Below are 14,087 nucleotides of genomic sequence, written 5' to 3' on the forward strand. Positions count from 1 at the left end.
TTAATGTTCAGTAACATTTTCACCTAAAATTGGAAATAAGCTTGAAATTTGAGAAAATGTGATTATTCAGTTGCAAAATGTTGATTCTATTAAATCATTCACTATGAAGAGATAATAGACCTCGTGTGTCTCCAGCGTTATTGTTCTGTCACCAGCTGGCTCAGATCATTGAATAGTAGACTTGAGATGCGCGTGAACACTAGTTTCAGGTGATCTGTTTTCATAACGGCAAGGAAAGTTGTGTAGCCTTTGGTGTACGCCACACCAGATTTTTATATTTTGTTTGTTACTTGGAGAGTACATTTCTGGTTTAATTTCTCTTAAGAGTGAAGTACTTTCAACATCTTCAAGTATTATCTTGTATCAAATTTACTTGACAAAAGTAAAAGCTCTTATAGAAAAATTAGTTGAAACATTGAATAATGTTGTATTTTTTTCAAATTGACATGGATAATCTTCATAGAAGTTATTCTCAGAAAAAAAAAATTGTGGGATTTGAACCGACAACATTTTGTTTACAACTCCCGCTTTACCTCTGTTTCACAAGTCTTTTAAGTGAAGAGTCTATTTGATTGAGCTCTTATCGTTACTTTCTAAGTCATCACAAATTGAATGAATTTGTTTTTATTGTTGAAATTAGAATTAGCCTTATCGAATAATAAAAATAAAAATAGACCCATAACCATCCTCGTTTAATTTAATATAGTTGAAGAAGAGTTTAAATTGTTTCGGTTGAGTTCATGGTAGTTTGATGTTGCGTCAACTATATACTATGAATCCCGTATTCTATAATAAAAATAATTCATGAAATTTTCGAATTCGGAAAATGAGGATCGGGCCCCTCATTATAGATGATTCATCTTTTTGATCCATAGAGTGATACACGAATATAAGATCTTGTCAAACATAAATTTACACAGAAGTTCTTAAGTACAGAGTGAAAATTGAATAAATGTAAAAAATATACATGAATTACTATTAATTTAGGCAGGCACTAATTTATAACAGAATGTTATGTATAATATAATTCCAGTTATCTAGAAGTAATCTAACTAATTTATAACATTCTATAAACTAGAATGTTATATCACAGTTGGAGTTCAAAAATTCTTCTATCGAGTAATAGGGTCTTCCCACTAAATAACTACCTAAACAATTTTCTTTTTAAAGCTTTATCAGACATTCACATTCTTGGGTCCAGCAAGGCCTTTGTTGAATAAATTGACACCATCTACTAAGCATGTTCTATATGATTTATCTGTTCTACATCTTGGAAGGTGCAACATCAAAGTAGATCGTGTATTGAAACTTTGTATCTGGGACCGCTATGCATTTAATGCTGTGCAAAGGCTAAAAATAAACTTTCTACTGGTGATATTTTTCGAAGTTTTTGTTTTGTATATCATCAAACTATCAAAATAAAAAAGTTTTCTCAGGAAATTTTTTTTCGATCATTATTTTTTGAGATATGAGCACCTAATGTTTAAATTTTTGGGACGTAACATTTCAAATTCGGTAAGAGATAAAGCCATGAGATTCAGAGGATTGATTCTTTATTGTATTGTTGATTAAAATCACAAAGAGTTAAATAACTCACTTTTGTTGAGTTATCTTTGGTAAATTGAATAACTTTATTAAAAATTGATATTTTCAGAAAATTTTTGTTTTAATACATCAACAATACCATAAAGAATCAATCCTCTGAATCTCATGGATTTATCTCTTACCGAATTTGAAATGTTCTGTCCCAAAAATTTAAACATTAGGTGCTCATATCTCAAAAAGTAATGATCGAAAAAAAATTTCCTGAGAAAACGTTTTCATTTTGATAGCTTGATGATATACAAATCGAAAAACTTTGAAAATTATCACAAATAGAAAATTTATTTTTAGCCTTTGCACAGCCTTAACTAAGCTAACTGTTCCATTTATCAATAAGATAATTCAAACTACTTTACTCCTATCTCTCTGCATTTCGGGCTTCTATGTTGATTTTATTGTATTTCCAGGAAGGAAGATAATAAATTTGTTTTCTATTATTTATTTTTAAAGATTCGCGAGATTGGCAACACAAGGACCGCACTCTGCTCTGCTTCGACTGCCGAGCCCACCACAAGAAGTACAACGAGCTTCCGCCTGTTCCCGCCAACAGCAACAACAACAACAACACTAGCAGCAACAACAATAGCAACAGCAACAACAGTAATCAAGCCAACAACAGTAATCGCGGCGACGCGCCCTACCTCTTCAGACCAGTTCAGACCGAATCTCCGGAAGGCTCCCCGGGTCGAATGAGGACAAGAAACAAGGCCAAAGAAACGGTAATTATTATTTATTCAATACAGTTGCTTTTTAGGAAATTATCCTATAGCATAATAGGATTAAAAGCAACTGTATTAAGAAACGGTTATTAACTCATAATGTTCAATAGGAGGCTGCAACGCCAAACAAACCTAACAAACTCAATCTATTGTTGAATAATAGGCCCAATAATACTAGGTGCATTGCCAAAGAAACTGTAACTATCTCTAATAATCTAGAACTGTTACTAAACTATTACTAGAGTAGTCTAGGCTGCAAGTAACTTACCCATTCCAATATCGAATAATTAGGATAAAATGAAATGCCAAATCAAATTATGTTGACCACCCCGATGACTTCTGTTAAACATTTACTGTTTATCTCAACAAAACCAACCATTATATATTAACTATTCCAATATAATATAATTATTATACAAAATGTTAAATTGAATGCTGTTAACCACTCCAAATACTGAATGAAAAAGACTAAGAGATTGTCAAAAACCACAGATTTATTGATACTTAGAAATACCGGCTTCGGTTATTACACCATAAACTTTATCAGAGATTGAGTGACAATGGTGTAATAACCGAAACCGGTCTTTCTAAGTATCAATAAATTTGTGGTTTTTGACAATTTCCTAGTCTTTTTCATTCAATATGAATAATTACCACAATATCAACTTCTCAACTACACAAAAACTCCATATACTTCTGCTACTGCATATTCAACAGGGTGAACAGCTAGAAGATAATTCGATGAGAGCAACTATCCAATAATAATTTTCCAACACGAGAATCGAACCCGGTTCGTCCTAATTTCCTATCATCTAATTTCCTATTTCCATCTCCATCGCATTTTCTCATTTATCTCCATCTGTGTCTCAATATTAGTGGAGCTTAGCTAAGATATACAACTGGACACTAGACCACATAACTTCTAACATAGATTCTTTCCCTGTGTATACTGCTGGTGGGGGAGAATCCATTCTAGAAGGTATAATGTTTTGAATGAGGTTATGCCATGCATGAAAGCACTTGGGACATTAGTTTTCGAAACTATAAAATATCATGAAAAACAAAAGCTAACATTCTTGTTTTGTTAGTGATGACCCAGTGCCTATTTATTTGTGTAATTAGTTTCTATAATACAAGCTGTAGTAATAGTTTCTATGAAGCTATATTAATTAGCTTCTTTTGTAGAAGCTATATCGAGATGATATATTGATCAGTCATCTCTCTCCTTATTCATTCCTGATACTATGCATTTTTATAATATACAGTAATTAATATTTATTTTTCGCCCCACTTGGATGTAATGAGCTGGTTTACGTGCGTGATATGGAGGCCGAAAGTGATTGTTTTCTGGCCAGGCCGGTAAAATTTTTACGGCCCTAGGGCTGTAAAATAACCTTGAAGTCAGCTGATTCTGATTTGATGTGAACGTGTTTACAAAATAGTTTATGAAACGGAATAAGTTTATGCTTCTAGAATTGAATAAAGTATTATGCAATAAGATACTATCATTTTATTTGGATGAATGAAATACAAATGAGATATTATAAACTATTCAAATTCAATTTTCAGAGTATAATAGAATCTAACCTCAAACCTCCTAGTACTGCGTTTATCACGGAACATAGTGGATAAACGGAATCATTTTATGCTTCTAGAATTCAATAAAGTATTCTGCAATAATATACTATCATTCTATTCGGATGAATAAAATACAGATAAGATATATATTATTATAAACTATTCAAATAATTCGATTTTCAGAGTAGGATAGAACTTCTAACCTAAACTTCCATTGACATTCAGATTGGCCAAATTTCAAGTGTGCTAAAACAGCTGATCAAAAACTTTTCATTATTTGTGTTTATCATTCAATAATTAAAACATTTATAATAATAGGGTATCATCTTATTGTCATTTGGAAGAATAAAAAGTTTAAACTCAACCTCTTACATAATTGAACATAATCTTTTAGGTTATTTAGACAAATCAGAATAAAAAATAAAAATACTTGGACAATTTCCTGATATTCAGATTACCTCAGATTTGCTAGAGCTATGACCTTCCACTTTTGCTTTCGGAAGTGCTTATAATAAACAATAAATTATTTCCATATTATATATATTGTTTATTTTTCTGTGTGGCGAAAAATAACGTTCTCACCATGGGCAAAAATGTTTTTCCGGCTCTCAATCTTTTCTAGTCCTCGGCCTACGGCCTCGGACTTGAAAACCGATTTCGAGCCAGAAAAGTCTCATTTTCGGCCCTAGGTGCGAAATATACTATTACAGTTTTGAGTGCTAAGTGGAAGGAATTTTGTTATCAATTCGGATTTTAATCTTTCTAAATTCAAAATTAATTGTTTCAAGTGTTTGTGTTTTGTTTCAAAGTCGCACATAACCTTTATTTGGACAATTTATTTCATAAAATTGGGATGAAAAGAAGTTTTGTACTGTAGTCTGTTTCTATGTCCTTAAGTTGATTGTAAAAGATGATGATGGTGATGAATTCCGTTGTAAAACATTGTTTCAATTATGCAATTGATTGGGTAGTATTATGATTACTTATCACATTGTATTGTTTTCAGCCTCCAAAAGGAAACGGTGGACGTCCTAAACGAAGTGGTACGAGCACACCCGACGAGCTGGATAAGAAAACGGGACCGGGTGGTTGCAAATCACCAGGAGCATCCAGTACATGCTCCAACTCCAATTCTCCCAGTGACAAGGCCAAGAAAAGGGTAACATCATATCACTTCCTACTTATCTCGCAATTTGAAGCCTTCCTATTACATTGTTTGGTTGTCATCTTCAATATGTTCAGGTGGATCTTAGTTAGACCAGTTGTAGAATAGACACGCCCCATACTGAAAGTCGATGAAGCCAACATCTACTGCCATATCGCAGCATCGTATAGAAAACTTTTCTGTAGAGTTTGTTTACATTGTTTTCCATAGCAGGCTGTGTCTATTTCAGATGGGAGTAAATTATTGAAGAACTAAAATTATATAATTAAGAACTTATAATAATATGTTATATAATGCTGACGTCACGATGGGGCGATATGGCAGTAGATGTTGGCTTCATCGACTTTCAGTATGAATGTACAATGGGGCGTGTGTATTCTATAACTGGTCTAAGAGGTGGATAGTGAACGGTGTGATAACACTGACAAGATTCGTTCATTATAACTAACTATTTTGGCTTCAAATGATGAGTATGTAGAGCACTATTCATTCTTGTGCAATGCTTGGAAGTGAAAACCTCTCGAAACATATTTCATAGGTACCCTTGTAATAAATGAACATGTTTTCACTACAAACCTGCCAGCCAGATAGTCTGCGTATTTGACTAAGGCGTTGCACCCTTTAGTCTGCTAGTGTTACCTGGTCGCGGGTTCGGATCCCGCCGAATCCCATCGAATAGGCATGGACGTTTGATCATCTCATAATTCACCCTCGCACTTCCCATCACCCACGCACAAGCAAAAAGCTCGTGTGGGCATCATCCGCAGTAAAAAAACTTTTTCAACTCATCAAAAAACTTCTTGTACTCTTCATTCATGAATGCAAGAGTACTACTGAACGTGAAGACCGCTACAATTCCCATAACGAGTGTAAATAATAATTCCTTTGTAATAGATAGCATAACTAGGAATAAAGAATTCTATTGTTGCTATCAGTGAAACTAATGATAAAGTTACCAGCCACAACTGCCAGTAAAAATCTACCAACTTTGCAACTTATGAAATTAGGCTATTCATTAACTTATCCAATATAAATTCAAAATCTACCCACATTTCAAGAATACTATTGTAATGAAAACTTTGAGTAAAAACACTCTGTTATGGAAACACTCTCAACACTGTAATAAACACTCTCCAATAAAACGTTTAGAACCAAGTCTTTGTTCTTATCGATATAATACCAAATCAAATTTATTGCCTTATGATGTTTACGAATAAATACAGATTGTAAATGTAATATTTTATAATAAGAAATATAATTTTTTAACTTAATATACTAATTCGGCGACACCAGCAAACCATAGTTTGAATGCCGATGACAAAGTACCAAAACAGAAAAGATAATATTACTTCCAATAGAAAAATTATGATATAACATGGTAAACTAAACTATAATATTATTACTATACAATTCAATCAATGTGAAAGTAGGGAAACCCTATATTTATACTACTGTATATAAGTCTGATGGCAATACTAGAGAAAAAACAATCAAAATGTGTTGTGAATTAGGTGAAAAACATATGTTGATTGAATCCAATCTATTAGTTTTTAGTACTTGATTTAGGGCCGGTTTCCGAGCTCGGGATATAGCTAAGTCCTAGACTTTAAACAGCTGGAGTCAGAAAATTGGCTTTCCAAAACAATGGGGCGTAGTCGAGCTTTTATAACAGTAGTCGTAGTTTTTATTTTCTCATTTCTATAATTGGAAGCGTTTTCCCTTGACGAAATTAGACATTCCTATTAATTCAAAATAACTGAAACTTACACTATTTTCTCTTTATTTTATTTTGTGTTCAATTTTCTAGTTTTTCGAAATTTAATTCAACCGTGACTATGACAATGACTGCGACTACGCCTCGTTTTGGAAAACCAATTTTATGACCCCAGCTGTTTAAAGTCTAGGAACTAGCTAAATACCGAGCTCGGAAACCGGCCCTTAGTGATGGTATCTAAAATTGAATTTTCCGGTAACAGGTTAATCAATTTGCTATGAAATTGTAAGGTGGAATGTATGGAGTGAATGTATTTTTGGATCTGTTGATATAAAGTATTACACTTTTTATATAAAGTTGTTTCACTGTCAGAACCGGGAATACCATAATCCTAATATTGCACGTTTTTGTTTTGTGTTGTAGCTGTGTGTTGATAAGAAGCCAGATACTGGCAAAAGCCGTAAGAGAACAGTGACAGAGCAGGAGAGTGAGGAGGAAGTGAAGAGGAAGCGAGAGCGACCAGAGAGTCCATCGGAGAGTCTGACAACGGACAGCGGATCGGTGCCTGACGAAGTGGCCGACGAACCTAGCGAGCCACCGCCTCCGCCGCCGCCCCCACCTGCCAACAGTGTGGAGGCCGCAGCCGGGCCGGGGGCGGCTGAAGTGCCGCCTCCCAATGCTCCACCACCTGCCGCCAACGTTATCCCCAAGGTGGAAGAGACGTCATCACCACCACCTCCACCTCCACCACCGCCCGCCCCCGCTCCACCCGACGAGAATGCACCCAAGAAAGAGCCTGTCGCCGCTCCCGAGGCAGACCCCAACGACCTCACAGAGTCCAAGTTCTCGCCTGTCTCGCCTTCGGTCGCCGCCGCCTCCTTTGTGCAGCCCCCGGCTCCCCCCACCCCAACTTCTAATCCCGTCCCCACTCCTGACGACGTTAAAAACGAGATGAAAACCGATGTAAAACCAAAGACCGAAGATGGCAACTTCTTCCAAATGTCTGTGATGCCTCAAGAGAGGAGTATGGAGCCTGTTAGCGGGCCTCTGCCTAGAGCATTCGAGGACATTCCCTCGCCTGGCAAACTGACAGTGAAACGCGAGGGTCTGTTCGAAAATCAGAATCAGGAAAGTGTGATTGTTCCTGTGATCACTAATGCACCCGTCGATGGCTTCGTACCCAAAGAAGAGAACTCCAATTCAATTGCTGCCAGCACTCAAACGATAACGATTCCGTCATTCACTGCTCAGCGCACAACTGGCTTGCAATCAGCCAGCTGTAATGCCAGTGCTACAATCAAAGTGGAGCCGATAGGTGGCGACGAATCGGCGTCGAATGACGCTTGTAGCAGTCAGCGGCCCAGCTCAGCACCCGACAACACGGTCACAACAGTCAGCAATGCTGCCGCGCTGCAGCCTTCCATGTCACCCATCCAGCTCACCACCTATCCGACCACTGCGTCTCCACGTCAGGCCACCAACACTGACTCCATGCCAGCGCCAGCTGAAAAGTCGCCAGCCCTTCTCATACCCACTTACAATCCGGTGGCTGACAGTGAAAAGCCCACTCTGACGATACCAACGGTGCCGGTGCCCCCTCCTTCGCAGCATCACGGCTCATTCGCACCCTACTACCACCCGCACTTCCATCCTCACCACCAAGCAAGGCCGGACAAGATGGACCCAACGCCTCCCTATCTCAGCTCAGCCGCTGGATTGCAGAGCGAGCCACAGAACTTGAAAATCAAACAGGAAGTGATTCCTCCGGATACAGTGCAGCCGTCTGCAGATCCTTTGCAGTCACTGAAAGAGGTCAAAGTGCCCGGCTATACAGGGTCTTCGTCAATTTCACAGCCACTGCTTCCCACGACAACTAGTGCACCGTCGATTGTTAGTGGTTCGGCGGGCGGAGAGCCCCTGCCACCACCGCGGTCCGATTCGCAGCCGCAGCCGGCGTCGCCGTTCCTGCCACTCGACAACATCAAGAAGGAGCAGCCCGACCAGTACAATGGCGGCGGCTCGGTGCCCTCCAAGTCACCGGTCCCAGTCAAACAGCAGCCGCCTGCAGTGGAGACGGCATCCACTCCCTCGCCAGCACCCAGGTCATCGTCCACTCACACGCCTCCCTTCCCGCCACCGGCCCCGCCGCCCCCAGCACCGCCCACTTCGATTCCTCAGCCGGTGATGCACCCGTCGCAGCAGCCCTCGCCCCTCAGCCGCGTTTCGCCCGCCCACCTCGCGCACCCCCACCCCTTCGTGCCGGCCATCCACCACCCCCACCACCCGCTCATCCCTCACTCGCTGTTCGCCGCGGCCGCTGCACACGCGGCTGCCGTGCACCACAGCCCCTACCACGCTCACCACCCCTATGCCGCCGGCTACCCCTACCCGTTCCCCTACCCCTACCCGATCCCCCAACCCGTGCCGCCTCCCCGCTCGCACGAAGCACACAAACGAGAAGCCATGGAGTCGTCGACCACCATGATGACCTCGCATCACTCGTCGGTCACCACACGCTCCCTCAGAGAGGAGGAGAGCACCACGCAGGAGATCACTCAGACTCACCACCACTCCACCTCGCACCACTCTTCGGTGCACCACCACTCGGCCGGCGAGAAGCAGAGTCAGACCATCTCGCACTCCTCCACCTCCAGCAGCACTGCTTCTGTGCAGCACAAGATCAACTCCACCAAACGAGGAGGCAGTCCTTCCCCGGCCATGTCGCTACCTTCCACGCAGGTAATCATTTCATAATATGCTTATTTAATTATTATACAAGCTACTAGTACTCTTTTTATACTTTTTTACGTGAATACAATTTGTGTGTTTATGTAAACATGTAAACATGTATAAAACGGTTACTAGTCATTTCTATAATAGTTATTATAAAATAACAAATCAAGTAGCCCTATGAAAATAATTAGATTTATGCTTATTTTATCAACTTCTAATAGTTAATCAGATAGATAGCAACTGCCTTTAATTTATCGGAGTTTTTTTTTTGTTGGTTTCAATTGATTCTTGTTAGTCTTCTTAGTAGGACGAAATAATAGTATAATGAAGCTTTTTAGAATAAATCGAATTATTGTAAAACTAGTACTGAATAGATTCAATATGGTTTAGAAAGAAGCTGTTGCTTATTATCTTGATGTCTTCCTATGTGTTTGGTTTTCTTCCAGTACTTTGTAAGTGCATCTTCATCCTGATAGATCTTTCTGCTTGATAGGACGAAGCCATATAAAGCGTTTTTTTTAGGCGTTTTCAGACCAGTCGGCAGGGCAGGAAGCTCTCCGATTGGCTGTTGTGTTCGCGTTCGGGAATCAGCCAATCGGAGACCCCTGCCGACTCGTCTGAAAAATCCAGAAAAAAGCGCTTCGTATGGCTTGGCCCTTATTGTTTTATTTACTCTCCCTGCTTTCGTATTCCATCAATTGCTCAATTCCTCATTTTCTATCATGTTTTATATTATAAGACATTTAAATTTTATTTGAACTTCAATTAAAACAAATTTGGGCTGGCTTCTGAGCTCGGGATTTAACTAAGCTCTAGATTTGTGAACAGCTGGATTCAGAAAATTGGCTTTCCGAAACGGGGCGTAGTCGAAGTTTTTATGATAATCTTTATTTTTCTCATTCATATAATTGGAAACGTTTTTCCTTGACGAAATGAAACATTCATGAATAATATTCAAAATAGCTGAAACTTTACACTATTTTCTCTTTATTTTATTTTGTGTTCAATCTTCTAGTTTTTCGAAATTTAATTTAAACATGGACTACGACTACGCCTCGTTTCGAAAAGCCAATTTTCTGACTCCAGCTGTTTAAAGCCTTAGCTAAATTCCTAGCTCGAAAACCGGCCTTTAAACTTCAGTTCGATTTCACTTCTTCAATAGCTAAATAGTTATAATCATTCAAATCAATTAAATCAGTATAGCTACTCTTTATAAATAGAAATAAATATCTCAGTACCCTTTTTTGAATTATTTTATCACAACATGTTTAAAATAATTCAAAAAAGGTTATTGAGATTTTATTTCTATTTATATTACAAGTAGTCCTAAACAGAAAAGAGAGCTACTCTTTACTTTCACTAACATGTTATAAGTTGTAAATCTAACATCAGACGGAAGACAAGATAATATACATAGGCAAAGCAACTTTTGTTAAACGTTCTAAACACATTAATCAATTATTAAATTGCATTTACATTTACACATTAATTCAAATAATTATATGCCTGGAGCTCTATTGAAGTTTGTGTTGGGTTGGGTTTCACTTGAATGTGTTATTGTGGTGCAGTCGGCAAGTTGTCACGTGTCGGCGACGCTGAGCCAGACGACGTCATCGTCGGTGTCGACCAATCACGGCCACGGACACCACATGCCCGGACACCACAGCCACCACCACCAGCACACACACCACCACCACTCCACCACCGGTCTGCCACCGGCACCGCACGAGCGCATGTCCCCCCAGATGATGCTACCCTTGGGTGAGTGAAACCTAACCTACACCATACAGAAAACAAAGCATAAGAATATCATTTTATTTCACCAATACCATTAGAACTTATAAAAGTTATATTTTCACTGTCACTATTGTGTGCGAATCCAGCTTTAATCAATGAAAAAGCTTGCATTTATAAATTATTGGTGAAGTTGGTATTTAATGTCAAGCTTTCAACTGTGCTTTTTTCAAATATAATCTAATTCAATGCTTCTGATTATTGTTGTCTCAACTTATATATCTGATAATGCTTATTAGTTTTTATTATTTAGCTCATTTACTGGTACCTGTGCTCACATTTGACATTTCTCGTTTGGTGTAGGCGCAAACAGTTCGCGGTCGGGAGGCGGCAGCAGCGGGGGGCAGAGTGGAGGCAAACCGCCTCCGCCGCCCCCCAGCCACCACGGCATGATGGTGCACCCGCACCACCCCATGTCGCTGGCCGCGCTCCAGCCACCTCCGGGCAGTTCGCTGGAAGCACTCAGGGCGCATGCGCAGGCAGCCGCTATGCACTCGCCGCTGCCCTTGCAAGCTGCGCCTCACGGTAGGCTCTAACTTGTAACATTAGTTTAGTGCTTAAAGCATAACAAAAGTATTTATTATTATTATCAATAGCTTATAGTTTTCTCTATTATTACAAATTTCTATAACACTGATGCCCGGTTGCAGAGTCTTTACATAAAATCAAACAGCTATGTGAGACATAGTTTAAAATCACTGACATAAATGGTTGGTCATTGCACAGTCGTTTGCTGAAGCCCATTTAGCTATATCTCGAATTAGCATCACACATAAGTCACACTGCAGCTCTATTCACTTTTTTCCGTACATGCTTCTATCCAACCAATGTCTTGGCATTGGGGAAAGTTTCAATCGACATCACTGTGAACAGACCTAAAAGACCTCACATAAAATTGATAAACAATATGGCGACTCTTGGCTTTTGGCGAGATTTCTCACCATATGTTTTTCGTAAACATCTCTCAAAAAAAGCTATCACAACCTCTAAAATGCATTTGGCACGAGTAGATAGCGTATTTAACAGCACGACTTCGGGCGCACAACTTAATTGGCCGTTTTTAGCTATTGAAGACATAAATAAGCTCCTTCTGACGGCTGTGCAACAGAAACATGCGTCTAATCTGGCGTTTTTATTTTTATGTGAGCTATAGATAAAAGTTATAGTTAAATAAAGAAGATCGTATTGTTGAAGTGTGTTTATTAATTCCACACAACAAAGTAGAGAAGAATATTGAAAAGAAAGAATGAACAGTAGTTGTGTCTGGCTTCATAACTTGGAATGCACGAACGAAACAAGAGTCACTGAGATGCAGTCTACTCTGTGATCATTATATTGAATTAATGTTTAATTGTGTAGTGTATTATGTAATTTATAAATGGCCAATAAACTCCCACTCATTAGTGGCTAGATGTCACTGTGATTGCCACTTAATTATGAAAACATAAGCTATAATGTTGGACTGATTGTGTTGTCAGGCATGCACGGCCACCATCCAGCCTACGACCTGGGAGTGCCGGGCGGTGATGTGCTGAAGCCGGAGCCATTGACGATGTCGGCGGCAGACGAGGCGATGAATTGCCAGGAAGAGGACGAGGTGCCCAGTCCCACCAATCAGGTGCCTAGGGGGCCCAGTCCCGAGCCCAAGATCGAGGACGTCGAATGTCATCGCAGTCAGAGTGCTATGTAAGTCAACTACCATTATGTTTTAGAAAATAATATTATGATCACCCCGACACATATTATTATAGTGGGGTATCATAATTAGAACTAAGTTTAGTATTAGCAATTATGTATATGTTTTGTCAATAAACTCCTCTGGTTGCAATTCATTGGCAATCAGAGAAATTATTATATCTACCAAATTTATATTAGTTGTATTTACAGTACAAAAGAACTTGAGCTCAAAATACTGTCTGATCTTGAGCCTCTATTAAGAAGAGAAACAAAATACGGAAGTACTAAAGAATAATAAATGTAATCTGAAAATAGAAAATAGTGGTAAAACAGTTAATAGTACACAAGTTAATAGTGAAAAAGATCGTTGTACTTTGTAATTAATGCCCCTTTGTGACTGAAGTAAAGTCAATGATTTTAACAACTTTTAATTATGAGCTATAATGAAATCTTTGGTTATGATAACGTTCACTACTGTTTGTTTCACAGGTAATTAATTATTTAGTAAATTCATTTGAATATTTTATCTACCAACAAAACAACAATGATTTGCTGAAAATGTTGGACTTGTCGTATTACGCACCCACCAAGCAAAGGTGGTCGAGTTCAGTTTCGAATAGATTTAGAAGAATGATATTTTTCAATTTCGAATGTTATTCATTTGTATTTAAAAGGTGATTTCAGTTTGAGTGTATCGATTGTTTTGCAGATTCTTGCGTCATTGGAATAGAGGCGAGCACAATTCGTGCACAAGAACTGATCTGACGTTCAAGCCAGTGCCTGATTCAAAGTTGGCCAGGAAGCGAGATGAGAGGCTGAGGAAGCAGGCTGAGAAAGAGAGAGAGGAACGGGAGAAAGCACAAGCTGTGAGTATTTGTTATGCAATATTGTTCCATCACAATGAAATTCCTATATTTTACGGACTAAATGCATCTAAAATAATTTACAATTGTTGTACGAAATGTATTATGAACAAATTACAGATTATGTTCTCCCTAGTTACATATGTTGACTATCCATACAAGAGGTTAGAGTATTGAATAGATTTCAATTGAATAATAGCTCATTGAATAATAGATTTAAAAATTCCAAGTGGCAAATTTGA

At 38.8% G+C, this 14,087-nt stretch overlaps 1 protein-coding gene across 3 annotated transcripts in view; it reads left to right on the forward strand.

The window, feature by feature from the left end:
• LOC111053493 (arginine-glutamic acid dipeptide repeats protein) overlaps positions 1-14,087 on the forward strand; it is a 49,679-nt gene that overhangs the window by 14,509 nt on the left and 21,083 nt on the right. For all 3 annotated transcript variants that reach the window (XM_039430438.1, XM_039430431.1, XM_039430422.1), the window contains exons 9-15: positions 2,053-2,321; positions 4,906-5,058; positions 7,202-9,517; positions 11,080-11,272; positions 11,609-11,830; positions 12,784-12,991; positions 13,692-13,848. In XM_039430438.1, coding sequence (XP_039286372.1) covers positions 2,053-2,321; positions 4,906-5,058; positions 7,202-9,517; positions 11,080-11,272; positions 11,609-11,830; positions 12,784-12,991; positions 13,692-13,848 — 3,518 coding nt within the window. The remainder of the gene's footprint in view (positions 1-2,052; positions 2,322-4,905; positions 5,059-7,201; positions 9,518-11,079; positions 11,273-11,608; positions 11,831-12,783; positions 12,992-13,691; positions 13,849-14,087) is intronic.

The sequence above is a fragment of the Nilaparvata lugens genome, chromosome 1 (genome assembly GCF_014356525.2).
Source record: "Nilaparvata lugens isolate BPH chromosome 1, ASM1435652v1, whole genome shotgun sequence".
In the NCBI taxonomy this organism is placed as follows: domain Eukaryota; kingdom Metazoa; phylum Arthropoda; class Insecta; order Hemiptera; family Delphacidae; genus Nilaparvata; species Nilaparvata lugens.